Consider the following 27,977-nt stretch of genomic DNA (forward strand, 5'->3'; position numbering starts at 1 on the left):
TTAAGCCAACCTTTTCACTCTCCTCTTTCACTTTTATCAAGAGGCTCTCTAGCTCCTCTTCACTTTCTGCCTTAAGGGTGGAGTCATCTGCATATCTGAGGTTATTGATATTTCTGCCTGCAATCTTGATTCCAGCTTGTGCTTCCTCCAGCCCAGCGTTTCTCATGATGTACCCTGCATAGAAGTTAAATAAGCAGGGTGACAATATACAGCCTTGACGTACTCCTTTTCCTATTTGGAACCAGTCTGTTGTTCCATGTCCAGTTCTAACTGTTGCTTCCCGACCTGCATACAGGTTTCTCAAGAGACAGGGCAGGTGGTCTGGTATTCCCATCGCTTTCAGAATTTTCCACAGTTTATTGTGATCCACACAGTCAAAGGCTTTGGCATAGTCAGTAAAGCAGAAATAGATGTTTTTCTGGAACTCTCTTGCTTTTTCCATGATCCAGCGGATGTTGGCAATTTGATCTCTGGTTCCTCTGCCTTTTCTAAATCCAGCTTGAACATCTGGAAGTTCACGGTTCACGTATTGCTGAAGCCTGGCTTGGAGAATTTTGAGCATTACTTTACTAGCGTGTGAGATGAGTGTAATTGTGCAGTAGTTTGAGCATTCTTTGGCATTGCCTTTCTTTGGGATGGGAATGAAAACTGACCTTTTCCAGTCCTGTGGCCACTGCTGAGTTTTCCAAATTTGCTGGCATATTGAGTGCAGCACTTTCACAGTATCATCTTCCAGGATTTGAAATAACTCAACTGGAATTCCATCACCTCCCCTAGCTTTGTTCGTAGTGATGCTTCCTAAGGCCCACTTGACTTCACATTCTAGGATGTCTGGCTCTTGGTGAGTGATCACACCATCATGATTATCTGGGTCGTGAAGCTCTATTTTGTACAGTTCTTCTGTGTGTTCTTGCTACCTCTTCTTAATATCTTCTGCTTCTGTCAGGTCCCTACCATTTCTGTCCTTTATCGAGCCCATCTTTGCATGAAATGTTTCCTTGGTATCTTTAATTATCTTGAAGAGATCTCTAGTCTTTCCCATTCTGTTGTTTTCCTCTATTTCTTTGCATTGATCACTGAGGAAGGCTTTCTTATCTCTCCTTGCTATTCTTTGGAACTCTGCATTCAGATGTTTATATCTTGCCTTTTCTCCTTTGCTTTTTGCTTCCCTTCTTTTCACAGCTATTTGTAAGGCCTCCCCAGACAGCCATTTTGCTTTTTTGCATTTCTTTTTCTTGGGGATGATCTTGATTCCTGTTTCCTGTACAATGTCACAAACCTCCATCCATAGTTCATCAGGCATTCTGTCTGTCAGATCTAGTCCCTTAAATCTATTTCTCACTTTCACTGTATAATCATAAGGGATTTGATTTAGGTCATACCTGAATGGTGTAGTGGTTTTCTCCACTTTCTTCAATTTCAGTCTGAATTTGGCAATAAGGAGTTCTGATCTGAGCCACAGTCAGCTCCCAGTCTTGTATTTGCTGACTATATAGAGCTTCTCCATCTTTGGCTGCAAAGAATATAATCAATCTGATTTCAATGTTGACCATCTGGTGATGTCCATGTGTAGAGTCTTCTCTTGTGTTGTTGGAAGAGGGTGTTTGCTATGACCAGTGCATTCTCTTGGCGAACTCTATTAGCCTTTGCCCTGCTTCATTCTGTACTCCAAGACCAAATTTGCCTGTTACTCCAGGTGTTTCTTGACTTCCTACTTTTGCATTCCAGTCCCCTATAATGAAAAGGACATCTTTTTTGGGTGTTAGTTCTAGAAGGTCTTGTAGGTCGTCATAGAACTGTTCAACTTCAGCTTCTTCAGCATTACTGGTCGGGGCATAGACTTGGATTACTGTGATATTGAATGGTTTGCCTTGGAAATGAACAGAGATCATTCTGTCATTTTGGAGATTGCATCCAAGTACTGCATTTCAGACTCTTTTGTTGACCATGATAGCTACTCCATTTCTTCTAAGGGATTCCTGCCCACAGTAGTATATATAATGGTCATCTGAATTAAATTCACCCATTCCAGTCCATCTTAGTTCACTGATTCCTAGAATGTTGATGTTAACTCTTGCCGTCTCCTGTTTGCAGGATTTATACACGGAAGTTAATGTGAACTATGCTTTTTTCCCCTGATTTACACACAGCTTTGTCTGTGTGTGTGAGGAGTGGGATTTGAAACAGCTTTTATTGTACAAGAAAGAGCTTTGTCAGCTGTAAAGCCCTATGCAGAGTAAGGTGATAGTGGTGATTATCATGGTACCAGAAATTATTCCTCCTCGGATTCTTAGCTTCCTTTTATAATTTTGGGCAAAACACTCTGTCTTCCCATCCACAGAATGAGGGAAATTTTACTGTTGGTATGTTCGTTGCTATTCCACAACCACGTGTGTGTGTGTGTGTGTGTGTGTGTGTGTGTGTGTATTTAACTAGAATCATTTTTTAAATGTATTAGACAAAGTCAGAGTTTAAAGATTGTTCCCAAAGAAGAAAGCTTTGGCAAATCAGGTTTTCCATTTTCACCCACTTTCCTGGTTTGTCTCTTGTTGGGTGTTAGTGTTTGTAGAGTTAGGGAGTAAGTTAATGGGTGCTTAGCTCTTGGCTCTTTTATAGAGTGATCTTCCGGTCCAGTCTCAGGTTGGGGGTTACCACTGAGAAGTACTTGTTATCGTAAATCCTCTGTCTTGTTGGGAACCGGAAAGTGGCAGGAGATAATGGCGCCCATGTGTATATTTCCATAGCACCTATGCTGCTGTTTGTTGTACCACAGTTGTGTGATGGTGAACCTTTACACCGTGAGCTCCAACGTGGGCAGAGATTGCACCTGTTTTTCTCACCGTTGTTCCCTTAGCATCTAGCAGAGTGTCTGTCCTAGCCCAGGGTGTCAATGACTAAATATTAGGTGAGTCAGTGAGTGACATTTCCAGAGCTCCATGTTACTTCTGTGGGATTGAGTGAGTCTCTGGCATTATTTTGAGTAGAGAGTGATCTCCTGTAGCATCTCAAGTACTGGTGACCTGGTATTTCTACTTACATGCGGTCTTGCCCCTCAGCCAAACCTGGTAATGCAGCATGCAGCCACTGGCCTCTCTGGGGCTCCGGACCCTGGGCCGCAGGGTTCCATGCCCTGACTGGGAACCTGACCACCTCTACTTATTCTCTGCAGGTTGTGGACCTGGCCTGCTAGCAGATGCCAAGATGCGGGTATTTGAACGCTCAGTGTATTTTGGTGATTCCTGTCAAGATGTTCTTAGCATGCTTGGCTCTCCACACAAGGTCTTCTACAAGTCAGAAGATAAGGTAGGGGAAGTGTGTTTATAAAGTGAATAGGTGATCTTGCTCTTTTTATTTAATCAACTTGAACTTAATAGTGAATAAATATGAACTGCTGTTTTCCCATAGAACCTGTTCTATTAAAGCTAATGGAAAAAAAGTAAAAAACTGATGGAGAAGTAAATTGAAAGCTGTCTTCTGACCCCTGTTGATCAGATTGTTCTCCCTTTCCTTGGAGACCAGGGCCCAGTCTATAGTCAACCGAAGCCGTCTGGGTTGTTCAGCACCAGCATCAGGGACTCTCATGCTCTTGCTTACCCAACAGATGACTATCATACAAGAAACACAACTTGTAGACTCATTTCATCCAAGAGCTGTATTAATGGATTGGATTTTAATTCATTATTATTTTTTCCCCAACAGATGAAGATTCATTCTCCTTCTCCTCATAAGCAAGTTCCATCCAAGTGCAATGACTACTTTTTTAACTACTTCACTCTTGGAGTGGTAAGCTGTGATTCCTTAGAGAACTGTTCCATTTCCCTGGGGGTGTGCAGTGTGCTGGGCAGGCCTGTGTGTACACTTGCAGCTTTAACTGTGCTGGCCTGTGGAAGCCAGAAGGATCTGGCAGGTCCTGGCTTTCAGAACAACCAGCTTCCCTGAGCCCCTTGACAGTCAGGGGGGCCCTGAATCTTCTCATTAGCTTTTAAGGCAAAATCTGTGCTCAGTTACATTTTTAATCTGGTGCTTTTTGTCAGGGAAGATCTCCCTGACCATGTTTGAGTTCCCAAGCAGTGGGAGCTGTAGCCCTCTGCCTGTGGGGCCTACTGGTACAAGGTTTGGAATGAGGAGGCCTGGAGATGGTTGGGTGTGTGTCATCGTCGCATTGTGCTAGGCCTCAGCTGTCCCTTTGGTTGTTGTTTGGGTCAGAGCTGTTCCCCAAGGGCATCCCCATTGTGGAGTGGGTGTCTTCGAGTAGGACATGTCCTCGAAAGCACCCTGCCCGCCTCAGTAACTTTACCCACTTGAGCATCCTTGTTTTCTATCCCAGGACATTCTCTTTGATGCGAATACACACAAAGTGAAGAAGTTTGTCCTGCATACCAATTACCCTGGACATTATAATTTTAATATGTGAGTATTCCTGCACCTGCCCCTCCAGGAAAGAGAGCTTGCGGCCTTGGATGTTTGCTAATTCATGAAAAGTAAACGATTTCGTGAGTGTTTTCTGTTCCTGGTACAGTGTCCATTACCTTATATCTCTCCATTTATACCCATTTCACAAATAGAGAAATGGATTCAGAAAGCTTGGCCTCTTATCTGAGGTGATAGGGTCTTCAGAGACCCCCGGCTGTGCCCTTTCTGGTTTGACTCTAGGGCCCAAATCTGGCCTCTCCAGGGCTTTGAGCAGGTGTGCTCGATCCTGTTCTTCCTGGGATGCAGAGTTGAGATGTGGGGGTGGTCAGGTCTCCCAAGGGGTCCCACCTTTACCCGTCTCCCTTCTCTCTCTAGTTATCACCGCTGTGAGTTCAAGATCCCCCTAACCGTAAAGAGAGGTGAGTAGTCAGTGTACTCAGGGTAAGGAAAGGGTTTTAGAGTCAGTCTCTCATGCTTCAAAGAGATGATGATCCAAGCAGAGAGGGTGGCAGTGGTTGGATGTGAGGACTCTTTGCCCACCTGCTTCTCCTCAGAGCCTCAGCTCCTCTGGGTTGGGCTCTTGGTTCTGGGGGCCACGTGGTTCTTGGTCTGTAGTCTTCTGGAAGCCCTTAAGGTCTTATCCTGTGCCTGTGGGATTGTTGGTTTCCAAACTTCAAGCCCAGTGCATAGTGCGGCGAGGGCTGGGGTCGCAGGTGGGCTGAGCCATCTATCTGAGCAGATGTGGAATTGAATCCAGGCCAGGCCAGCTACCAACCATGCTGTGTTCTCTTTTCAGAGAACACAGAGGGTCAGACAGAAACATGCACAACCTACAGCAAGGTGAGCTGCTATTTTTCCCACCTGACAGTCTGAAAATGAGGAGGGTATGAGCCTGCCAACAGTCTGGGTGCCTGTGTCCTTTGGGCCAGCCATTGGTCATAGTGGGGTCGAGTCCCTACTAATCCCCTGTCACCCTCATCCCTCTTTTAGTGGGACAACATCCAGGAGCTCCTGGGACACCCTGTGGAGAAGCCTGTGGTCCTGCACAGGTGAGTGGGGGTTACTTTCTGATCCCCCCACCCACCTCCTCCCCACCCAGAATGACCGGGAACCCTAGCAGTGGGTATGGCTTAAAACTGGCAGGAATTTCTGATGTTGCCACATGCTTCCTGCCCCAGCCCTGTGAGTTAGAACTCAGCCAACAGTTCTGCACATTTACTTGCAACCAGAGGGGCTGCCCCTGGGATAGCTGCCCCTCTCCCTCCTACCTCCAGTTACTCAGAGAGGGAGGCAGTTTGACTAGCTGTCCCCATCACACCTGCTACCTGCTTTAGTTCACAGCCCAGTAACTGGTTGCCCTGCTGTCTGAGGTGCCCTCTCTCTCCTGACTTTGTACACTCCAGTCCAATTACATAATACCCTTCTGTGCCAGCTGGATTGCATAGGATTTGGTGCTTGAGGGAGATCAATCACTGTGCCTCGGACCTCAAGAACCCATGTGGGAAACACACTCAGAGCCCCGAGGGACCACTGGCTAACAGCCCCTACCCCAAAGGGAACTGGATGCCCCAGCTGGCCTAGGTCTCTGTCTGCCCCTCTAATTCTGGCTTCCCCGGCCTCAGGTCCTCATCCCCAAACAACACCAACCCTTTTGGCTCCACATTCTGCTTTGGTCTTCAGCGGATGATCTTTGAGGTAAGCCCTGGGGGTTGAGTGGCTGGTGATCATGTCAAGGACAGGCAAGTGATGGGGGAGAGAGATTGGGAAGGGCCTGAAGGGCCTGCTGGGCAGGCTCATCCAACAAGATGAGGGGAAATGGGGAGCCCACATTTATATTTGAAAACATGAGTACAATAGCAAAGGGAACCGCAGGGCAAGTGGGGCTCTGTCTGCAGGAATTGGGGGGGTTCTTTAAATGCCATATGAATGAATGTGTGGTGGGGCGAGTGGCTCTTGAGGCCCCACTGGCTGGGAGAAGAATGGAGTGCCCCTGCTTTCCCATCTGGTTGCCATACCTTCAGCAGACCCCTAGCAGTTCCAGAAGGGCTGGACAGATGGGTATGGTGAGGTTTATGTGTCCCGGAGGAACAGGTAGACACAAGGGCAGAGATGACCCTTAACACAAGCCTGGGGGGTGTGGAGGGGTCAGTCCAGCCCCATGTGCAAGTGTGTTGCACACACAGGTGCTGCCTCACGTGCCTTCTCTTCTATAACAGCGCAGGACTGATCCCACTGGGGGTTTTGTGGGAGTTTTGCTGTGCTTACATCCCTTCGACTCCTCCCCCTCGCCTCACTGTCCTCTTCTTACGCCAGGTCATGCAGAACAACCACATTGCCTCGGTGACCCTTTATGGCCCCCCCAGACCTGGTGCCCACCTGAGAACCGCGGAGCTCCCCTAGGAACGTCATGACCCTTGCCCCTCTGCCCCGTGGAACTGTGCATTGCATCCTGTTCAGTGGGCCACCCCGTGGGTTTTCTTGGACATCTTGCCAGTGTGGAAGGGCTGTTGTGTTTTGAGGTGGGGCTCAGGCTGGGCACTCTGCCATGGGGTAAGAGGCCCAGATATTCCTCAGTCCGTTCTCAGCCTGCTGGTGCCAACAGGGGACACAGACTGCAAAGAGAAGCACAAACTCTGAGCCTTGATACCTGGAGCCAGGAGCTCTCAACTAACATGTAAGGAGACAGAGTTCTGTCTCTTTGTCCCACACACATTGGGAAAACTTGGGACTTTTCTATGGCTGAGAACACAGGCACCCAGACAAGGACACGGTCCTGCCTTTGGCCCAACATTGCCACGTGACCTTTAAGGCAAGCAGGTAGCCTGTCCATAGTACTTGGTTGCGACTTTTGCACTACATCCACTTTAGTTACTTGATGAGCTGGCTGTGGCCAAGGTGGCCCACCTGCCCTTCCCTGTTTCTTTCTTGCACGCGCTCCCTGCCAAGCCCAGTAGGCACACCCAAGTGGTTGAAACACAACTTTCTACCATCAAGGTATGTGCCCAGACCTGGCTCTACCTGTCTTGGAGCAAGCCTTCAAGGTCACCTGTTCCCCTGCTTTGCCCCAACGTTGCTGGTGGGGCTGCATGTTTCCATTCTGTTTGCCTGTTTTATTTAATGCCAAAGTTTTAGCCAAAGACATCTTGCTCCTTTTTTGTGTGTTTCAGCGTTCTGTTCTGCACTGTGGGCTTGGCTCTCCTGCCCTGACTCTGGGCAGTGTCCCCCGGCCGGGCCCTTTCACACGGCTCAAGGCCTCTGGGGCTCGTGGAGGGCTGGGCTGCTCCCTCTTCATGGGACTTGCTAAGGAAAGAAGCATATGTGCTTTAAAAATATTAATCCTTTTGAAAAGAATTGAGAAGAGAAATGTATAATTTTATCCCATTTTTAATATTTTGGTCTAGCAACTTGTGATACATAGATGACAATTTTGTGAGGTTTTTCAAATGTGTGTACATATTTTTGTAAATACGACTCTTTTGTAATTAATTCATGTACAGCCTCATCCTGTATAGTTTAACAATGAATGTGCGGGGGACCAGCCCCAGGCTCTTGTGTGATGTTCCCATGACTTCGTGACTGATTAGTGTCTTCCCGTGTGGATGGTGGCCTGGCCAGAGACCCCCACACATCCCACTGTGGAGCAGCCAGGACTCTTCCCATCCTCCTAGAATGGGGGAATCTTCCTCATGCCCTACCCATACCCCTCCTCCAATAAAAGACCTGTGCCCTCAGCAACAGCTCCCCATGTGCTGATGCTGGGATGTTTGTACTAAATAAGCCTGGGGGCATTGGTGTTTTTTGTTTGTTTGTTTTTGAGAAAGGGGGTGGTTGAAGATGGGGAATTTTACAGCTGATATCATCTTAGAAGAGGTTCCCTGGCTTCTCTGAAGGGGGCAGCACAGACTCCAGTGGGAGACTGGCATAGGTACATGGGTGTAGGTTCTTCTCCTGTGGGTAGCTGGAGGTGGGGAGAGACTTCAGGTAGGACAGTGTGCCCAGTCCGTGTGCCTCCATCCCAGGTGTTCCACCTAGTCCAGGGCTCAGGAGGGGCTGGCCCCAGGAAAGCAGATCTAAAGACCTAGACAGGGCTAAGACCAATTCAAACTGGAGGGGCAGACAGGAAGCAAAACACCTACTTTCAGATTGAGCTGTGGCAGAATCGCTGCCGGTTCCATGAGGACTGAGGCCAGGCCTTTTATCCCTTCCTGTGGGGTCCAGTCTTGAGAAAGACCTGCATTTGTTGGCATCACTCTAGGGGTTCTAAACTAAGGAGCATGGTTAGACTTCATGAGCCTCTGCCGCCACCCCTCCCCCCATACATACACTCACACATCCCTGCTCGGAGGACCAAGCATATTCACCTGCTTGGCAAAGAGCCTGGTTCTTCACCACCTCAGCCCTGGCTATCTCAAAAGTGCCACCATCGGATTGGTTCCAGGTCATGGCCCAGTAGAGAGGGTCAGCAGGAGCCAAGCTCAGTCTTCATTCCCTGGGCCTTCTGCAGACAGACACCTGGATACCCCTTTATGGGGAAGAACCACATACACAGCACTAACCCACCTGGGGAACCTACCCTTCAAGCTACCTCCCACTTATATACTGGGTCTGAATGAGGGGGGCTTAGAGCTGTGATAGGAGGCTAGGGGCCCCACTGGAAAGGGCCAGCAGGAACAGGCCATGGACGCGCACAGGCTGGCCCGTTCGGCCCGTGCAGCAGGTGCCACATAAGCCATATGTCAGCAGCTGAGAGCCCGTGCACTACAACCAGCTCGCGATAAAAGCAGGGGTCGAAGGTGTGGAGGTGCGGTGCGGCTGAAGGTCGAGGGATGCCAAAAGTGCGGAAAGCAGGATGAGGCTCAGGCGTGAGGCGCAGGCGCTGTAGACACATGCCCAGAAAGACGTCGTCGATGGGGAAGAGCTCAACCTGCGCGCAGGCACCGGCCAGGCGGCGCAGCGTGGCCCCCGAAAGCACGAAGCCGCCGCCGCCTGCGTAGGCCGGGTAGGCTGGCAGGCCGTACACAGCCTCTGGGATGTAGTACTTGCTGGCCCGCACGCGGATTGGCCGCGCCTGCACGATCACGTCACCTGCAAGCAGGTCCTGCGCCGGGTCCCTCGGCGCCAGGAACTCCAGCAGGTTTCCCACGTGCACGAACACGTCGGCGTCGCCTTTAAAAACGAAGCGCACGTCGGGGCAGTAGTCGGAGGCCCAGGCCAGAAAGTGGATCTCCTTGAGCGTTAGGTTGAAGAAAGTGTCGTCGAAGGCCCAGAGCAGGATGTCCGCGTACGCGCGGCTCTCGGCACGCAGCAGGGCGCTCCAGTGCGTTTGAGTGCCCGCTTCCGCCTCACCTGCGACTGTGCCTGTGCCCCTGGGTACGCCCAGCAAGAACACCCTGCGCACTAGCGCCCCCTGCACACGCCCCTCAGCGCCCCACGTCTGGCGCACGGCCTGGCGCCGCTCGAAGTCCGCCGCCACCGACTTGACGGCGATGAGCAGGTCGGGTCCGCGGGGGAACGCGCCATTTCCTTGGCACTTGTGCGGCTGATTAATGAGGAGAGGGAAGCGCCGCTGGTCTTTGGCGCGCAGATAGCGGCCGAAGTCAAAGGGTCCCGTGGGCGTGGGCGGCTCCGGCGTATCCCCTTCGTAGGCCGGAGGGGCTGCACCCGTGTCCGGGGCCTGAAATACACGGAGCCCTGGGGTGGGCCCCGGCGCCGCCCTCCCTTGTGCTCGCGGCGCGCTCGTCGTCGGGGCCGCGCCTTCTTGCTGCGCGTAGAGCAGGAGGCCGAGGGTGGCGCCGAGGAGCAGCGTGAGCAACGCTTCTCGGCGTAGGCGCAGCCTCCGCCTCATGTCAGCCTGGCCGGCGCTCGCGCCCCCTGCGGAGAGACTCAGTCAGGGGCTCGCGACGTGGAAGCTAACAGCGGCGGGGGCTACCGCCCCGCGCTCCCGGAGGGGAGGCCGCGGGAGGCCACAGGCCAGGGGTCTCCGGCTACTGGTCGTTCACCCCCCTCCGGGGTCCTCCTGTTTTGGACCCTAACTCCCCCCACTGGGATAGACACCCTGAAAGGACAAGAGGTTCCTCCTCTTAGTCGTCTGCCACCCTCTCAGCTCCGGCCCAGGACAGTGCCCCAGAGCCGGGGCGAGAGACGCGGAGCCTCGGCCCCACCCCCTTCCCGCGCCGAGGCCGAATCCCTTCCAACCATCCCTACCCACCACGGCGGTCCTTGGGATCCTGACACACCTTCTGCCCTTGGGAGTGGCGCGGCCCCGGATGCCGGGGCCTCCGGGGCTCAACGCAGGGTCCCAAGGGCGGCCATGGACGGGGCTTGGGCCAAATGCAACGTTGGCAGGAAGGGGGGCCAGGGCCGCTGCCACGTGACCCTACAGCTGTGTACGCCTGGACATCTGGAGCTCAGCTCCGCCCTGGCGCCGCGGGAAAGCTGTCTCCAAGTGGAGACTAATCCCTGAAAGGGATCCTCACGGTCAGCTATTTCTCCGGAAGGCTCCAAGAGGTGAGTTCTGGTCTTCGTTCTGACTTAAAACTGCCCAATTCTGCCTTTCCAGGGGACAGGAAGAAGCACTGGCCTTTTTGGTTAGTTTCCCCACCCTTGCCTCTCCGGAGCCGGAAGGGCCTGGGCTGGCAGGAGCCGCAGCGCAGGCGGGCTTGTCATCCCCTGGCCCCTCCCAGGCCATCCTTGGAAGTGCCTCTTTTCTGCGTACCAGGAGCCCTGGTTCCCCAGGTACATGGAGTCTCCTTTCTCCTGGTTCTGCCATGCCCGCCAGCAGACACACCACACACACAAGGACCAAGACGACTGCTTGCTCAGTTCTCACAGCTCTGCCAGCAGCTGTCATGGGTCATGCCCAGATGGGGGTACTCCTTCTCAGGGAGTCAGGTGACTCGCCCAGGATCAGACAGACAGAAGGTAAGAGCACTGCCCAGGACTTCCGGAATTCCATCCAGGACTCCTCTGTCCTCCCTTGCCCCTCTCCCTACCCATCCGCAGGGATACAGGAGAGGGGGCCAACCCTGTCTTCTTTAACTTCACAGGTGAGCACTTCAATCTATCTCTGCAGAGGCAGTTCTGAGTCCTCTAGTCCCTGGTGGCCCAGGCCAGCATAGCCTCCTGCAGGAGGAAATAACCACGCCTAGGCCCACTGCAGGCCAGACAGGCTGGCAGGGATTGGTTCAGCTTGGGGAACTCCAGAAGTAGGTCAGTGTGCAAAGGGTTTGATCGGAACCCAGGCAGGCAGAGAGGTGAAGACTGAGAGGCCAGACCTTGCCCAGCTATGCTGCCACCTCTCTCTCCCTGGAACTCAGAGCCTCCAGGTGGGGCCTGGAGTAGACAAGCCCACCCCACCCCCAACCCCACCCCGGAGTTTCTGAGGGCAGACTAGGGAACCAGCACTGCTGCCCAGCGCCATCTTCTTTCCCAGTGGCTATGACTGCTCCTTCTGACTTCTTCCCACCAGTGTTCTGCCTTCCAAAATAAACCCTCCATCCTGGGCCTCACCCTCCTGCTCACAGACTTTTCAGGAGTCCTCTCCTATCTGTGGCTTTCTCTACTGCTTCCACTCCCATCCCTCCTGTGGTCTGGTATCAGGCTGTCCCCACTATGTCCCAGAAACAGCCTCCACCTAGTAACCTTTTCCCTGACTCCAGTGGACACTCCTCGGCCTTCACAAATTCTCAGCCTCCATCACAGCAGGTAGAGCCATTCCTCTGGCTTCCAATCTGGTTTTCCTCCTTCCTCTTTGGGTTGCTCTTTTTTTCCAGTTGGTGTCCTTCAGGACCTCCCCCTGGGCTGTCCCAGCCACTCCCGCCTGTATATTTCAGAGTCCTTAGCCTTGACCCTCTCCTGAACTCAAACTACAGCTCTAGCTATCCCTGAACTCCTGGTGTTCGATAGGAACATCACGCCCAGCTTGTCCCAAACAGAGCAAGCGCTTCACCTTCCCCAGGGCCCCTATTTCACCAAGCAGATCGCTCCTCCCATCTAACTGGCAAAACTCTGGAGTCCTCTCCCACCTCTCTCCTCATTCAGTGTCACCAGGCCTGTTGTCCTTTGTCCTAAACAGCTCTCAGTGTTCATCCTTTTCCTCCATCTCTGCTACCAACTGCCTCAGCCTGGGGACTGTACTCTCTCTCCCTCTGAATCCTCACTCCCAGCCTGAACTGTCAAACCCCTTTAAAGGCCTCTCACTTGCCTCCGGATAAAATCCAAACTCTTGTAAAATGCCTCTGCCTCCCCCACTCTCCAATGGGTCTCTGCAAATCCACCCACCCCTAGATCCAGCCACTGTAAACCTTCTGTTCTAATACCCCTCCCTCTCACCTTCCTCAAGACTTCACCTGAGGCTGGCCATGTCAAGAATACTGCCCTTCTCTCATTCCATCCCCGCCCCAATATTCACACTCATTTCTCCCCAAGGAAGCCTAACCCCTAACCTGGGTTAGACCCCTGCTCAGTTGTTCCCACAACCCCTTGTATTTTTCACATCCAAAAAATGGGTCGTATTTTATTACTTTATATTCAGAGTCCCACACTGAGTGTGAACTGACAACGGACAAGAATCATGTGTTTTGTTCACCACAGTATTTGCAGCACCCAGGATGATGCCTAGGATACAGCAGGTCCTTAATGAATAATAATGAATGAAGAGGTAAAGTCTGGCTGAAAGCCCTTCTTTTAGGGTGGGAGAAGGTGAAGCAGACCTTGCAGCAGGTCTGTTCTAGATACTAGGGTAGAGACCCATTCACTCTGTCTCTATCCTAGTATCTAGAACACAACGCCCAGTGGCACCCCAGCAGACATGGTGGGTGCTTGTCTGACTCCTGGAGAGGGCCTCCATCATCTCTGCGCAGCAGCTCCAGCAGCTCAGCTAAGTGGGGTTGCTAAGTGTGGTCTCAGAGTCGCATGGTGGACAAGAGGTCAGCAGTAGCAGCAGAAGGGACCTACGGTCATCCAGGTGCTCCAAACCCTGGCTGGGCAACTGACCGACCTCCCCTTTCTCTGGTACTCGGCCTAGGCCAGGCTGCCGTCAGGATTCGCCAGGCCCAGCAAGTCCTCCGCCAGGCTGGTGAGCTCGTTCTCCTCGAGCGCCTCCACCAGGCGCTGCAGCGTGGCGCGGCGGCCCTCGGCCTGCACAAAGCGCCGCAGCAGCTGGAAGGCCTGCTCGTACAGCCCGTCGCGCTCGTATTCATAGGCCAGTGAGTCCAGCGCCGGGTCCCGCAGCGCGCGGCAGCTGCGCTGCAGAGAGCGCCCCACCTTGCGCCACTTGAGGCCCACTGAGCGGGCGAATTTCTGTTGATCCTGCAGGTTCAACGGCCGGTTCACTGCAGAGAGAGTGGGGAGGGAGTGAGCTCGGGATACCCTTCCATTCCCGCCACAACTATCCGGCCCAGACCTCGCCCCTCCCCAAGCTTCATCCTCCTGAGGATCCTGCCTTTCCCTCTCTCCGAGAGTCTCACCTATGGGCTGACCCTGGAACAAAAAAGTCTGGCCAGGCTGCGGTGGTGGCGGTTTTTCCTCCGGCGGAGAAGGTGCCAGAGACTGCAAGGGGGCTGGAGTGCCTTGCACGTCGCTTCCTTGGCCCCCCGCCGAACCGCACGTCAGATTCCTGAGCGCATTCTCCAACTCGGTGAGTTCCTCATCCCGGAGCCGGTCAGGCTAGAGAGGAGAGTGCGGCGTCGGTGGGGGTCTCCGCAGCGAATTCCCGCCCCACCCCACCCTGGCCCCAGCCCGGCCGCACCTTCTGGGCGCATATGCAGTTCAAACAGCGCTCCTCGTTGGTCAGCAAGGCATCCAGCTGCTCGGCGCCAGCGCGCAGCTCCAGTTGCAGTGGCACCGAGTTCAGGGCCAGTGCCCGAGCCAGGCACCCTTGCAGCGTGGCTCTTAGCGCCCCCTCGCGGTAGGCGCGGAGGAAGCGGCTGCACGCCTGGCGCCCGCTGAAACGCAGTTGCACGATCAGCTGCGGATCGCTGCGGTGGATCTTGAGCATCTGCAGCACGTCGGGGCTCCCGCCACTCTCTGCGGAGGCGGGCAGTCAGGCGCCATGCGGGGCCATGCTCCATGAGGCCGGAGAAGGAATGAAGCCTGAGATGAGACGCCCCCCCACCCCCAGACACCTAGGGGCGCAGGTATACTCCAGAGTTCCCGGCTGGGAAGCCGAATGATGAGGCAAACAGCAACAACCCAGAATAAAGGCCAGGACCTATCACAAGGATCACCCTGAGACGGAGTGGGTGCCACTCTGAAGCCTCAAATGAGGGTTGACAAAAGGAACGTAGAAGAGACTTTGCAGAGTAGAAAGGGGCGTTTGCCCTGGGCACCCCAGACCTCTGGGTAGGCAGCTGGCCATGCAGTGGGCGGGAGGTTTCAGGTCTTCCGCCTCCTAGTACTGCTTCCCCCCTCCCAAGGAGAGGGGCTCTCGCTGTTCTGAGGCTGGGGCCAGATCCCCCAACCAGCTTCAACCTCCTGTGGCCTCTGCCCTCAGATGGGAAAAGTAGGCTGGAAAGGGAGGTACTGGGGAAGGGTCTTGGGCAAGGAGTGCTGCAGTGAGAGAGGAAAAGAAGAGAGAGAGTGTAATGTAAGATAAGTAGAAAGCAGTGAGCAAGCGGCCTGATCTGGGGAGTGGGGGAGGGGCATGGAGTAGGGGAATATTAGTGCACACATAGGTAGACTACACACAGACACAGGGACACAAGTCTATACCGAAGGGCACTTATGCGTACCAGAGAAGAAAGACCCTACATAACCAGGCATCCTCCTCCTGTCATCCCCAAGGAATCTTTTCCTCAAACCAGTGATTAAGCACAAGCCCACAGAGTCGAAGAGGTTGGGGGGGTCTCAGTCCCTGGCCCCGCCCACAAAAGCCCCAGGCCGCCCTTTCTTCCCCAAGTGCCTGCCCAGCCACACACCTGCTAGGGCAGTCTGGAGAGCCCCGTACATTGCCACTTTCTGCTGCTGGTGAGCGTAGGCATCGGACAAGACCACTTTGTCCAGTGAGGACTCCACAAACAGGTATGCGCTGCCCACCCACTCCTCAAGCCCATTTGGCCCAGCCGCCATCTTGCTCCTGGGGACAGAGATAAGCATTCAGATCACCCCCGGCCCAGCCCTGGAGACAGCTTTCCAGTCCCACATGGCCCAGCTGTCCCCACCCAGATGGCACACTTTTGAAGGTAAGTTCATAATCCCCTAGGCAGCTCCTTTTGCTTCTGGTCCTAGCTCAGCTAAGAGTTGTAGTCAGGACTGTCCCTCCACTGCCTTCTCTCAGAAAGAGCCCAGGGTCACAGGGGTGGGAGAGGAGAGGGACAATGTTGCAGTAAAAGCAAAGAAGTTCTGCCCCCCTCCTCAGGGCAGGGTGTCTTTCTTTTCAAAGCTGACTGGAGACACCCTCCTCCTGGATGGTGCCCACCCCCACAGGACAACCAGACTCATGTCCTGATATGCCCTCAGTTCATATTTGAGGATCCCTGCAGGAGAAGGCAATGGCACCCCACTCCAGTACTCTTGCGTGGAAACTCCCATGGATGGAGGAGCCTGGTAGGCTGCAGTCCATGGGGTCGTGAAGAGTCAGACACGACTGAGCGACTTTCACTTTTCAATTTCATGCATTGGAGAAGGAAATGGCAACCCACTCCAGCATTCTTGCCTGGAGAATCCCAAGGACAGAGGAGCCTGGTGGGCTGCCTTCTATGGGGTCGCACAGAGTCGAACACAACAGCAGCAGGGATCTCAGAGCCCCCACTTAGGTTTATTCTCCAGCATTCCTGCTGTACCTCCTGGCTTCACTTCAAAGGACACCTGTAGTTTGCTCCTGCCCAGATTCTCTACCCCAGTCCTGACTGACCTCTGGGGACTTCCCTCTACCCTTTTCTCAATCCACAGGCCTGTTGGAAGGACCAACCTCGCCCCTGACGTCCAGCCTAGCCAATCTGCATCTTCCATTCACCTTCCTGAAATGGTTTGTTCTGAGTTGGGCATAGGATTCATATTGGACCTATCAGAATCAACCTGCAATTTGGGCTTCCCTGTTGGCTCAGTGAGTAAAGTGTCTGCCTTCAATGCAGGAGACCTGGGTTCAATCCCTGAGTTGGGAAGATCCCCTGGAGAAGGAAATGGTAACCCACTCCAGTATTCATGCCTGGAGAATTCCATGGAAGGAGCCTGGTGGCTGCAGTCTATGGACTGTCAGACATGACTTAGCAACTAAACCAATAGGAAAGAGGAACAAGTTTCCCTTTCCTATCTTGAAGCTGAGCTAGAAGGAAGGGTAGGTCTCCTTTGCCATTCTCAGCCTGACTGAGAATGAAACTGGCATAGAAAGCTACAGAGCCAAGAGATGAAGAAGTGCACCCCTAACCACACCATGTCCCCGGCTCTAGCTGCATCTTGGACTTTTCTGTTATGTGAATTAAATCATTCCTTTTTAGTCTCAAGTCTTTGGAGACAGTCTCTTGTCTGATGCCATTCAAGTTGTTCTGATACAGGCTCCTTCTCTGTCCAAACACAGTCAGGGCCCTTGACATTAGCATCTCCTCTAATCTATCTTCAACAAAATCCTAGCTCTAGATCAAGGAGCAAAATTCTCACTCAGGGAACCATGGCACTGGCCTGTCAGTGGCCTCCCAGCTATAGCACTATGAGCAACAGGTGGAGAACTGCCCTGCCTCTTCTTCAGACCTTACCTGAGGCAACATCATACCCTTTTCCTAGAAAAATGGGTTCAAGGGAATTCCCTGGTGGTCCAGTGGTTAGGACTCAGTGCTTTCACTGCCAAGGGCCTGGGTTCAATCCCTGGTCAGGGAACTAAGATCCCTCAAGCTGTGCGGTGCAGCTGGCAAATTTAAAAAATAGTAATAATAAAGGAAAAGAGAAATGGCACCCTCCACTTTCACCAGACCTGGCAGGAAGAATGATACCTGATAACCCTACCCTGAGTTTGAGCACAGGGAACATATCTTTTGACCAGCTCCCCCCATAATCTTTTGGTAGAAAACTTACTAATACTTGTGTGTTTATCCAAAACAATAGAAATTAACAAAAAATTAGCATTGTTTATTTCTCTTGGGGAAGAGGGAGATTGGGGTGGTTTTTATTTTCATTTTATTTAAATATTCTACTTTATGTGAAAGAGAGATTTCTTTTGTATTAAAAAGGCATATTTGTTTTTCTTAAAAAGCAAAACAAAACAAAAACGGGGTAGATGACAAGTGGGACCAAGAGCAGTAGGGAGACAAGTGGGAAGTCCTGGGGTATTGGCCCAGAGTGGAGAAGTGGGAACCTGGCCCCAAAACATTTCCTCTTTCACATCTTCTTAGCCCCCTGACTGAAGGGTGCTGACCCCATAGGGTGGGTAAGTAAGGGCAGGACCAGACAGTCCTCTGCCCAACTGGCCAGCCTGCAGGACACTGCAAACCAAGAGGAGGGGGAATCTCTGTCATACTCTCTAGGACTGGAACAGGAGAAGTCAAACCAGCCTGATAACTGTTGAAAAGTGGCAGGGGTGGGGCGGGGTGAGGGGCGGGCCTTGCCTCGCTAAGCCCCCTTGGGAACTCTTGTGTCCCTTCACAGAAGCCCCTCCTCGGGAAGCCCCGCGCCCCACCCACCTGGAGTCCGCCTCTCTACCAGCGGGGCCCGCCGGGGTCCTGGGAACTCTTAGTTGGGCTGAGATCGTAAGGGACACGTGGGTACCGACTCAGGAAAATATGCCCCTGCCATCGGTAGCCAGCCGGCGCAGCGGTCTATTAACACTGACAGAGGATGAGATGGTTGGATGGCATCACTGACTCACTGGACATGAGTTTGAGCAAACTCTGAGAGATGGTGAAGGACAGGGAAGCCTGGCGTGCTACAGTCCACGGGGTGGCAAAGAGTTGGACACGATTTAGCGACTGAACAATAACAGTCCTGAGTAGCTCCACTTCTGGCCGGCTAGGCGGTGACGACCTGCAGGGGTGGCCTCTCAAGGACTGAAAAGCTGCGAGTCCCAGCATCTACTCAAGTAGAGCCTCTCAGAGTTCTGGAGGGGAGCTCCCCGGCCTCCCACTAGCCCACCCTCCTGCTGGAGTTTCGCGTTTGCAACTGACTCTGACCGGCCAAGGGGTTTCTCTCGAATGTCTGTTCAGAACCAGTACCACCCCGTCCTCTCACCCACAGGGCCCTGCCGCCCCTTGAAAGCCCCTAGCTGGGACAAGGCACTCGCAGGGGCCAGCGTCGGTACCCTCACTCCAGCCTCCCACGGAAACAGCCCAATAGGCCACCACCACCACCACTTGACCCGAGCAGCCGCGGGTGAGAACCGCACCGCGCCTGTGCTCCTGAGTCAGGACCCGCCTCGGCTCCTGCCGGCAACGGAAAGCCCACCCACCCTCTGCACTAACCTGGCCGCCTGGGCCCGGCCTGGATTCCCACGCCCGCCGGCTTCCACTGGACTCGCGCTGCTTCCGGGTGTGCGCGGAGCGCAGGGGCGGCACCCCAGTCCGAGCCGCCCCGTCCGTCCCGGCGTCCCGCCCCCCGGGTTCCCCGCGGTTCCTTCCCGCCACTGTCCTCTGCGGCCAGTCCCCAGCCTCTGGGCAAAGCCCACCCGATCCGCTGCGCAGGTAAGACACTGGCGCCTGAGGTCAAACAGCAGGCGGAACTGCCCGCGGCAAGGGACTTCGAGGACTTGCGGTTCTTACGAGACCGGAGGGCCCCAGGGTGAGAGCCGATCCTCTTTCTCCAGCGCGTAAAGGATGGAGCAACGAGGGGGCGTCCCCTTCTGGGTGGTCGAGCTCCTCTGATTCTACCTGACACTCTGAACTGGGTGCCTAGTTCAACAGTGGCGGAGGGTATCAGAAACTCCCGGGTACTCGAGACATAAATTCCAGCAGGGACCGTTAGCCTAGAAAATATGGGAAAATAGAAAATTGGCCAGTGGCGTCAAACGTTGTGTACGAAAACCTTTAAGCACCTTAAACTAAAATTGGCAGCTTCAAAAAGGACGCACAGTCTCCAACAAAGGCCGCGCTCTGATGTGGGTCTGTGGAATTCCAGTTGAGCCTAAACCGCCCAACGGGTGCCTGGGCTGCTCGGGGTTCAGGATCGGAATTTGAGTCCAGGGTCCCTCAGGCCCCCATAACCCCAAGATTTTCTCCGCCTCGCTGGCCTCTCATTGGAAGAACCCAAGTTGTCTCCCCCAGTGAAGTGGGGGAAGGAGCCTCTCTTCTCCTCGCGTATTCAGCTACGCCCGACCCGCACCTCTGCTTCCTGATTGGCTCCTGGTCCCTGTCAATTAAAAGTTTTCCTTAATGTTCCCGCCCTATTAACCCTGCCGTCACTCTCTAGTGACGGGTGGGGTTAGGACCAGGTTTCTCAACTTGGGACCTGTGGCATACACCTGCACTTGTTGAAATTCATATTCCTGGACCCTACTGTTTGAGGAGAGCTTGATTTAGTAGGTGGGGCCATGAAATCTGTAAGGTAAACAAATGTCCGGGTGATTCTGCTGCCCAGAGCCCTTTTAGAAGCCATTTCAATGGCCCTTGGTGTTTGGGCTCCATCGTTCCCTAAGTACTCAGGGTCTAAGTTGGGAGGCAAGCAGTTCAGTGACCTCTATAAGACTAGTCCGGGCTCTCTGGCCGCCGTGATGGTGCGGTAGAGGGAGACTGGGGCGAGGGATTGAGGAAGACGTGGTGGTCTGGAGTCAGGGCCTGGGCAATGGCCCTCCAACTTCCTCAGAGACTTTGGTGACTAGGAGAAAGATCTGACAGCATCGTCCCAAATCCAGGTATTTGGCTTTATCAACCTGGTGCACGGGTTGTGGTGAGTTCCTTCTAATAGAGTATTATAAAACGTGGATTCGTTCAACAAGTGAGAACATAGTTTAAAGGAAGAATCAGAAATGCTCGGCATCCCAGGCAGATTTCACGGGTCTGAGATCTGTGTACAGAGTTCCAGGCTTGGTTTAATAGCTTGGTTAAATGCTCTGCTGTCACAGTCTTGAAATCCTCGATAATATTTTAAACAGAGAGACCCACGTTTTCATTTTGCACTGGGCTCTGCAAATTTACATAGCGGATCCTGGGCCCCAAGCATTTCTACACATATGCTCCAAGTGTTCCCCTGAACACTGTGGCCTTCCTGCAGGGGGGCCCCCACCTGGCCATGGCCGAGCCTGGAGAACAGCTGCCGGAGGAGGTGCTGGCGCTCATCTTCCGCCACCTGCCCCTGCCCGACCGCGCTGCTGCAGCGAGGGTCTGCAGAGCTTGGGCTGCCGCTGCCACCTGCAGCGCTGTGTGGCACGACACGAGCATCAGGTGAGCAGGCTCTCCCCCCTCCCACCTTCTCCCAGTATTGGTAGAGTCAGAGGTTGGGGCGATGCAGTGACTCTTCTCCGTATTAAAAAGCGTCATTTCTAACATTGGCCACCTACTGTGTACCAACCATTGTTCTAAGGGCCTTACGTATACCAATCTTTCTAATCCTCACAAACACTTTATGTGATGGACGGATAGTATTATTATCTCCATCGCACAGATAAAAAATTGAGACAGATTTAATTACTTCCTCACTCAGCTGAGAAGTGACAGGCAGAATGTGAATGCCGCAGCTCACAGGCCCCGCCCCGCCTCCTGAAGACCAATGAGAAAGGCCATTTTCTAAAATATCCTGGCTTTCTCAGGCACGGTTTCAACTGGCGGCAGATGCGTCTGAAGGAAGGGACAGGGTTCCCTCGTAGCATCCCTAGGAGCGACCAGGCACGGTCGGACCAAGGAGGTGTGTGGGTAGGAGGCAGGAAGTGGGGATGGTAACCGGAACCCAGAGAGAGGGGTGGGTTAGAGTCCTCTCGCCAGGTCGCAGGGACTTGGCCGGCCGACGCCTTTTCTCCACCACTCTACCCCCAAGTTGCGACTGTGAGCTGGAAGGCATGCTGCCGCCGTATCTGTCCGCCTGCCTGGACCACGTTCAGAATCTATGGCTGGAATTTGAGCCGTCGAGGAAGTCGAGTCGCAGGGCGGCCACGGACTTACTGACTGCACTGACGGGCCGTACCCCTGGGCTGCGAGGCCTGTGCCTGGAATGCCGCGGAGAAAAGCCGCTCTTCGACGCCGGCCGCGACGTCCTGGACGCGGTGCACGCCCTCTGTGGGGCGGCCAGCGCGCTGCGCCACCTCGACCTGCGGCGCCTGCCCTTCTCACTGGACGACGCGCTAGTGCTGCAGGTGGCACACGGTTGTCCGGAGCTCCGCAGCCTTTTTCTAGATAACAGAACGCTGGTGGGCAGCGTGGGGCCGGGCTCCGTGCTCGAGCTACTAGAGGCCTGCCCCTGCCTGCGCGCCCTTGGCTTGCACCTGGCCAGCCTGTCGCGCACCGCGCTTGAGGCACTGGCGGCGCCAGAGCGCGCGCCTTTCGAGCTCCTCGCCCTGCGGTGCGCGTGTCCGGAAGACGCACGCGCGCCCCCCCTGCCTGATGAAGCCTGGGCCGCGTTGAGCCTCCGCCACCCGGGACTGCAGGTAGAGCTGGAGCTAGAGCCGGTGCTGCCTGCAGAGAGCGTGACGCGCGTCTTGCAGCCAGCCGTACCCGTGGCTACGCTGCGCCTCAGCCTCTCTGGGGACACCGTAGGTCCAGTGCGCTTCGCGGCGCGCCACTACGCCGCAACATTGCGCGCGCTTGAGGTGCGCGCCGCAGCCTCGGCCGAGCTGGATGCCGCACTGGAGGAGCTGGCAGCGCGCTGCGCGGGCCTGCGCGAGGTGCACTGCTTCTGCGTGGTGCGGCCTTCCGTGCTGCACGCCTTCCGCGCGCGCTGCCCGCGCCTGCGCAGCTACACGCTCAAGGTAACGCGGGAGCCGCATCCCTGGCGGCCCACGCTTGTGGCGTGATGGGACAAACGCTCTTTCCGCTCCCTGCGGACGTGTGTCCTCTGAAATGCTGCGTGGGTTTGCCCAGGGGCGGGCCAGCTGTTCGACCTCTTCTTTGGGACTCTTGCCTCTTGTCCCTCTCGAGGATTGGAGCCTATGTATGGAGTGGCGTCGGTACCGGTCCAGGGCGCCCTGAGTCCATTCATTGCTTTCAACATCTGCAGACACCCACTGTCCCCACAGTACAGGGATCACCCTCCTCCAATCCCAGTCCTCTGCAAACATGTCGCTAGCTCGGCGGTCCTGGCGTGGGGGGAGGGAGGGCACTGGCTCAAGTTGTGCCTCAGGGGGATGTGTGTTAGTGCCTCTGGAGTGAGTGTGAAATAAATCAAGCATTATCTCTGCGTCCTGTGAAAGGCCGGGTCTGCTCTGAACTGACAGAGGCTGGAAGAAGGGTAGGGAGGGTTTGAGACCTCAAGGTCCATTTCTACCGGTGCGGCTGCATCGGTCAGGGTTGGGGTCCTGACATCTTCGGAATGACAGCGTCCCAAGTTCCGCGGGAGGGTATCTGCTTCTCCTCCCCACCGTCGCTGCTCCTATCTGCCACTCTCCCCGAGGCTTGGCTGTGCCCATTCCATCGCTTTCCCAGCCTACATCAGGCTGTGTACGCTCTATTTCTCCCGAAGAACACAGGAGCAAACAGCGGGCCTGAGAAGGGTGCGACTCAAACTCAGGTCTCCCTCCCTCCTGCACCCTGCCCCCACGCACATCCGATCCCATACTGCCCTTTCGGTCCGCTGGTGTTGTGGCCGCGGCCAGAGCCCCGCCCCGCCAGTTCGCACGTGGCCCCCGCCTGACCCGGCGCCGGGAGGCGGAGTAGGGCGGGGCGGGCGGCAAACGCAGCACTTTCCGCGGCTTTGACAAGCCCGCGGCGGCCGGGCCCGAGCGCTTAGCGGGGCCGAGACTGCGCCATGCAGGAAGCGCCGGCCGCGCTGCCCACGGAGCCGGGCCCCAGCCCAGTGCCTGCCTTCCTCGGCAAGCTATGGGCGCTGGTGGGCGACCCGGGCACCGACCACCTGATCCGCTGGAGCCCGGTGAGGGCTGGGGCCCCTCGACTTCCTCAGTGGTCCCCGGGATTCCTCCACGTCAGTGAACGTCCACGCTCATCAACCCCTGCCTGGGACGGGGTTGTGGGTCCCTTGATTCAGCCGTCTAGGGTAGGCGACGGCTTGGGCGGGGGTTGTGGTATTGGAGATGGAGGTGAGGCGACTTCCTTCGGGCAGAGGAAAGGGTAGGAGCCTTCTGAAGGAGACCCAGCACCCGAAGGATCTTCGAGGTCTTCTAGTTCCCACCCTATCCCATCAGACAGATGGGAAAACAGAGACCAGGAGAAGGGAAGGGCTGGGTCTGATTCTAACTCAGAGTCACAACGCGGGTCGGGGAGCCATCCGGGTCTGGAACCCAAGTCTGGCCTCTGCGCCTCCTCCTAGAGAACCGAGTAGGGAGTCTGGGTGGGCTGGGGTAGAGGTTCATTGTGGTCGCCCCGGGATAGGCCTTAGAGCTGGTTCCGGCCCGGCCTCGTCCCACGTCCCCATGAATGACAGTCTCGGTCTCCAGAGTGAGTGTGAGTTTGTGTGCGCGCGCCAGACCACTGGCTTGGCCGTGGGCGGGCACCGCTCACCGTGTCGTCTGGTCTCCGCCCGCACCGTGAGTGGGCGGGCGGTGCTCTCCTCAGAGCGGCACCAGCTTCCTCGTGAGCGACCAGAGCCGCTTCGCCAAGGAGGTGCTGCCCCAATACTTCAAGCACAGCAACATGGCAAGCTTCGTGCGGCAACTCAATATGTGTGAGTCCCTAGGGCCTAGTGGGAATCGAGCGTGGGTGACTTGGTTCGCGGGGACTTAGCAACTTACGCTCCCGCGCCCCGCTCCCTAGACGGTTTTCGGAAGGTGGTGAGCATCGAGCAGGGTGGCCTGCTGAGACCCGAACGGGATCACGTCGAGTTCCAGCATCCGAGCTTCGTACGCGGCCGAGAGCAACTGCTGGAACGCGTGCGCCGCAAGGTTAGGGGCGGCCAGCAGTGACCAGCGAACCTGGGTGGAAGTGGGACAGCTATTTCGTGCGACCCTTACCTGAGAGAGCCTCCCACCTGCAGGTGCCCGCGCTGCGCGGCGACGACGGCCGCTGGCGCCCCGAGGACCTGGGCCGGCTGCTGGGCGAGGTGCAGGCTTTTCGGGGAGTGCAGGAGAGCACCGAGGCGCGGCTGCGGGAACTCAGGCAGTGCGGGGGGAGGGGGCGGAGGAGGTTGGGGAGGGAGAAGGGGGGCTCTGGGCGCGAGGACACTGGCTTCTAGACGGTTCTGGGCAGCTCCTTTCTCTCTTGTGCCTCGGTGCCTCCTCCAAGACCAGTGGGCCGAGCTGTGGCAGTCTCTTGACTATGGATGGACGATCATCCGAGTGGGCGCGGGCGCGGGCCTGCCATTCTGGGGGTGGGGGTGGTGACCCCGCGAACTCTCAGATGCCTCAGCACCCTCCCACGCCTTTTCCCCAGGCAGAACGAGATCCTGTGGAGGGAGGTGGTCACCCTGCGGCAGAGCCACGGTCAACAGCATCGGGTCATCGGCAAGGTGTTCCTCTGCCCCGACCCCACTCCTGAACGTATCCCCCCAACGCCCAGCCCTGGAAGCCCCTGGAAGTGTCTTGTTAGAGTGAGGGGCAAGGCCCCAAAGATGAGTTAACCCTTTGTTTTCAGCTGATCCAGTGCCTCTTTGGGCCACTTCAGGCTGGGTCTGGGAGCGCAGGAGCTAAGAGGAAGCTGTGAGTGAGAACCCCAGAGACGCCCCCACCCCCTGCCAGAGCCCTGGCAGGACTCCTTCTCCTTCAGAAACCCCTTCACCTGCCTTTCCCCCTGCACTACCGTCTTCCCCACCCCATCGCCATCTCCCTAAAAGCCCCATTCCAGGGCTTCCCCCTACCCCTAATTCTACCACCAAAACCCTGACTCTCAGACCCCTCACTTCCAGGACCTTAACCCTGTATTTCCACCCCATGATCCCCTTCCCCCTCACCCCAAAGCATCCCAAGAGCAGAGGGTCTGGGGCCCAAACCAGGCTTCCTCCCTCCCCTCTGCCCCCAAAGGGCCCCCATCTCTGTGGGGGGAGCCCCTTCTGCCTCCAGCATGTGACTGATGCCCTGGCAACAGGCCTCAGCTCTGCTGACGTGGCTGCTGGGGCCTGTGGGAGGGCGGTGGTGCAGGCTGAGGGGCCTGGGAGATGAACCTGCCCAGCCCCCTGCCTGTGCCCCTGGCCACCTTGCACAGGTCGCTGATGCTGGATGAGGGGTGCCCATCGCCAGCCAAATTCAACACCTGCCCCTTACCTGGTGCCCTCCTGCAGGACCCCTACTTTATCCAGTCGGTAGGTTTTTGCTTCTTCTCTCATCTCTCCATAGAGAGCCTGTTCCCTTTCCCCATTCCCCTAAAAGAACAGATTTTTTAAAAAAAGAAATAGAAGAGAAGATAGAGCCTAGCCTCCCTCCCACCAGACCCTGCGTGGACCAAGCCTCCCCCCTCAAGCCTTCCGCCTTAGGTCTTGCCCATGTGGTACCAGTCAGGCTCCGGCTCACCCTATGACTTTAGGTGAAGGGCCCAACCTCGTCTTCTACTTACAGCCCCTCCCGGAGACCACGCTGGGCCTCAGCAGCCCTCACAGGGCCAGGGGCCCCATCATCTCCGACCTCCCGGAAGACTCTCCTTCCCCTGAAGGAACCAGGCTTTCCCCCTCCAGTGGTGGCAGGAGGTAAGAGGGACAGGGGTTGCCCTCTGGGGAGCTGTGGGGGGTGGGCCTGGCAGCCCAGATGGCTGTGGGGATAGGGGGAGAGGTCAGCGCCAGGGTCTGGTTGAAGCTTTTCTCTGGTGCAGGGAGAAGGGCCTGGCACTGCTCAAAGAAGAGCCAGCCAGCCCAGGGGGGGAAGGCGAGGCCGGGCTGGCCCTGGCCCCAAACGAGTGTGACTTCTGCGTGACAGCACCCCCACCGCTGCCTGTGGCTGTGGTGCAGGCCATCCTGGAGGGGAAGGGGAGCTTCAGCCCTGAGGGGCCCAGGAATGCCCAACAGCCTGAACCAAGAGGCCCCAGGGAGGTTCCCGACAGGTGAGCAGAAAGCCCATTTGTGATTATAAACCCCATGGGCCACTTTTGCAGCTAGACCGGCACTAGCTAGTCCTGAAACTTCCCAGCCTTGTCTGCCCCAGGGTGGCTGAGGAGGCAGCCATGATCTGACCTGATTTTGCAGAGTTGCTCTAAGGAGCACCAGCTTCAGAGGCCCCTGGAAAGTGGAAACTTCTCAGTGGCAGGGCTGAGGAGTCTGCATTTTAAATGCCACCACTGGGGTGATTGTAAAGATTGTAAAGTACATAACAGTTTAGGACCCACTGCTACTGATAACTGCCTGGGTGGGGGCAGGCACACGACCCAAACCTCAGGCCAAAGGTAGGAGGCAGAAGGTGCTTTCTCTGTGCCCTTCTGTGTGTGTGGGTTGGGAGGTCCTCTTCTAACACTCTAGATGTTGTCAGATTAGATCCTGATGTATCCAGGTTCCTTGGAAACCTAAAGCAAGGAGTGGCCAACAGCAGTTCTCTGTGCACAGGGGCCCTCTGGACCTGGAGAGGGGAGGCCGGAGCCCAGACAGTGTGCTGCCTCCAATGCTGCTTCGGGCCCCCCCTGAAAGTGTGGAGCCCGCAGGGCCGCTGGATGTGAGTACACGTTCAGTGAGGCAGGGGCACAGGGCTCGGTGGGCTCCAGCTGTTTGGGCACCCTGGGGAGGACAGCGTTGACCCAGAGCTCCCCTCAGGTGCTGGGCTCCAGCCTCCAAGGGCGGGAATGGACTCTGATGGACTTAGACATGGAGCTGTCCCTGGTAAGATGGGGGTGGGGAGGGTGGCGGGGGTGGGTGCTGAGAGTTGCTCAGCCAAGCCCTTTAGTCCACCACTGTTCTCCCTCTGCCAAAGCCCCAGCTCCCTTCCCCAGCTGCTTCCTGGGGTTCTCTTCTGCAGTTGCAGCCCTTGGTTCCAGAGAAGGGTGAGACTGAGCTGGCGGTTAAGGGGTTAAATTCTCCAGGCCCAGGTAATATATGTGGTGACTCAGGGACCTGGGGGACACCCTGAGGGGCCTGAGGTATCACGATTGGGTGGGCTGGGCAGTCGATGTTTTGGAGGGAAATCTCCCAGGCTGGGAGAGAGGGGGAGGTTGAGAGTGGATCTTTCATCGCAACTGACCAGAGGGCAAGGCGAGTGAAGCTCTCCTTCCCCGAAGAAAGGAGATGACCGTCTCTCCCTGCTGAGTACAGCCCCGCTTCTCCTAGGAAAGGACTCCACACTCGGGGCACCACTCCTGCTGGACATCCCAGCGGCTTTAGGAGGCCCAGCCCTCAGCCTGCCCGGAGCTTTAACCATTTACAGCAGCCCTGAGAGCCGGGCCTCCTACCTGGGCGCGGGAGACAACCCCTCACCCTGAAACCCCCTCCACTCCGAAGCCAGCCCTGCTGAGGGGCTGGCCGGCAGTAGCACGCCCTGCTCGGCTTCCTTGAGCCCCCTGGTGGACGCTGAGTGAAGCCCCACTTACTTGGCAGCCCCTCTCCATTCCCGAGTCCTGCATAAAACCGCAATTTTTTTTCTGTTTCTGGTCTCTGTTTCCTCTACCGAACAGGGAGCACAGAAGTCATGGGTGGGGGGC

At 55.7% G+C, this 27,977-nt stretch overlaps 5 protein-coding genes across 15 annotated transcripts in view; 3 read left to right on the top strand and 2 right to left on the bottom strand.

Moving 5' to 3' along the window:
- The window catches only part of PHAF1 (phagophore assembly factor 1), a 29,494-nt gene extending 21,304 nt beyond the window's left edge, over positions 1-8,190 (top strand). For all 4 annotated transcript variants that reach the window (XM_019979375.2, XM_070770747.1, XM_070770748.1 and 1 more), the window contains 8 exons: positions 3,170-3,303; positions 3,700-3,783; positions 4,328-4,410; positions 4,789-4,832; positions 5,210-5,253; positions 5,404-5,462; positions 6,036-6,108; positions 6,727-8,190. In XM_019979375.2, coding sequence (XP_019834934.1) covers positions 3,170-3,303; positions 3,700-3,783; positions 4,328-4,410; positions 4,789-4,832; positions 5,210-5,253; positions 5,404-5,462; positions 6,036-6,108; positions 6,727-6,813 — 608 coding nt within the window. In that variant the 3' untranslated portion in view covers positions 6,814-8,190. The remainder of the gene's footprint in view (positions 1-3,169; positions 3,304-3,699; positions 3,784-4,327; positions 4,411-4,788; positions 4,833-5,209; positions 5,254-5,403; positions 5,463-6,035; positions 6,109-6,726) is intronic.
- On the bottom strand, positions 7,782-10,258 carry B3GNT9 (UDP-GlcNAc:betaGal beta-1,3-N-acetylglucosaminyltransferase 9). Its single transcript, XM_019979378.2, has one exon. It carries the CDS (start codon positions 10,256-10,258, stop codon positions 9,053-9,055), a length of 1,206 nt encoding a protein of 401 aa, XP_019834937.2. The 3' UTR covers positions 7,782-9,052.
- A 2,655-nt stretch (positions 10,259-12,913) lies between these two features.
- TRADD (TNFRSF1A associated via death domain) lies at positions 12,914-15,480 on the bottom strand. The gene is made up of 4 exons (XM_019979379.2): positions 15,330-15,480; positions 14,162-14,439; positions 13,881-14,079; positions 12,914-13,745 (listed from the first exon to the last, which is right to left on the bottom strand). The coding sequence occupies exons 1-4, from the start codon at positions 15,478-15,480 to the stop codon at positions 13,435-13,437; spliced, it is 939 nt and encodes a 312-aa protein (XP_019834938.2). The 3' UTR covers positions 12,914-13,434.
- An 829-nt stretch (positions 15,481-16,309) lies between these two features.
- FBXL8 (F-box and leucine rich repeat protein 8) lies at positions 16,310-22,668 on the top strand. 2 transcript variants are annotated; one of them, XM_019979374.2, is made up of 4 exons: positions 16,310-16,456; positions 17,989-19,016; positions 20,542-20,711; positions 21,301-22,668. In XM_019979374.2, the coding sequence occupies exons 2-4, from the start codon at positions 18,531-18,533 to the stop codon at positions 22,271-22,273; spliced, it is 1,629 nt and encodes a 542-aa protein (XP_019834933.2). In that variant the 5' UTR covers positions 16,310-16,456; positions 17,989-18,530; the 3' UTR covers positions 22,274-22,668. The 2 variants fall into 2 exon arrangements, with proteins under 2 accessions (XP_019834933.2, XP_070626839.1); XM_070770738.1 differs by lacking the exon at positions 16,310-16,456 and having other exon boundaries at positions 18,979-19,113.
- Positions 22,669-22,813: 145 nt separating this feature from the next.
- HSF4 (heat shock transcription factor 4) lies at positions 22,814-27,922 on the top strand. 7 transcript variants are annotated; one of them, XM_070770739.1, is made up of 13 exons: positions 22,814-23,346; positions 23,988-24,096; positions 24,186-24,313; positions 24,406-24,530; positions 24,801-24,876; positions 25,002-25,066; positions 25,569-25,665; positions 25,919-26,046; positions 26,169-26,396; positions 26,893-26,998; positions 27,097-27,162; positions 27,254-27,368; positions 27,607-27,922. In XM_070770739.1, the coding sequence occupies exons 1-13, from the start codon at positions 23,224-23,226 to the stop codon at positions 27,756-27,758; spliced, it is 1,518 nt and encodes a 505-aa protein (XP_070626840.1). In that variant the 5' UTR covers positions 22,814-23,223; the 3' UTR covers positions 27,759-27,922. The 7 variants fall into 7 exon arrangements, with proteins under 7 accessions (XP_070626840.1, XP_070626843.1, XP_070626841.1 ...); XM_070770742.1 differs by having other exon boundaries at positions 25,645-25,665; positions 26,273-26,396; XM_070770740.1 differs by having other exon boundaries at positions 27,524-27,642.
- The last annotated feature ends 55 nt before the right edge of the window (positions 27,923-27,977 follow it).

The sequence above is a fragment of the Bos indicus genome, chromosome 18, assembly GCF_029378745.1.
Source record: "Bos indicus isolate NIAB-ARS_2022 breed Sahiwal x Tharparkar chromosome 18, NIAB-ARS_B.indTharparkar_mat_pri_1.0, whole genome shotgun sequence".
In the NCBI taxonomy this organism is placed as follows: domain Eukaryota; kingdom Metazoa; phylum Chordata; class Mammalia; order Artiodactyla; family Bovidae; genus Bos; species Bos indicus.

Coding starts and splice junctions, on each gene's coding strand:
- TRADD (XM_019979379.2), bottom strand. CDS start 15,480: ATGGCGGCTGGGCCAAATGGGCTTGAGGAGTGGGTGGGCAGCGCATAC. Junction 14,080..14,161: donor ACTGCATATGCGCCCAGAAG/GTGCGGCCGGGC, acceptor TCTCCTCTCTAG/CCTGACCGGCTCCGGGATGA. Junction 13,746..13,880: donor GTTCCAGGGTCAGCCCATAG/GTGAGACTCTCG, acceptor CTCTCTCTGCAG/TGAACCGGCCGTTGAACCTG.
- FBXL8 (XM_019979374.2), top strand. CDS start 18,531: ATGTCTGTTCAGAACCAGTACCACCCCGTCCTCTCACCCACAGGGCCC. Junction 19,017..20,541: donor CCACCCGATCCGCTGCGCAG/GTAAGACACTGG, acceptor GCCTTCCTGCAG/GGGGGCCCCCACCTGGCCAT. Junction 20,712..21,300: donor TGGCACGACACGAGCATCAG/GTGAGCAGGCTC, acceptor TCTACCCCCAAG/TTGCGACTGTGAGCTGGAAG.
- B3GNT9 (XM_019979378.2), bottom strand. CDS start 10,258: ATGAGGCGGAGGCTGCGCCTACGCCGAGAAGCGTTGCTCACGCTGCTC.
- HSF4 (XM_070770739.1), top strand. CDS start 23,224: ATGCAGGAAGCGCCGGCCGCGCTGCCCACGGAGCCGGGCCCCAGCCCA. Junction 26,047..26,168: donor CCCTCCAGTGGTGGCAGGAG/GTAAGAGGGACA, acceptor TCTCTGGTGCAG/GGAGAAGGGCCTGGCACTGC. Junction 26,397..26,892: donor CCCAGGGAGGTTCCCGACAG/GTGAGCAGAAAG, acceptor CTCTGTGCACAG/GGGCCCTCTGGACCTGGAGA.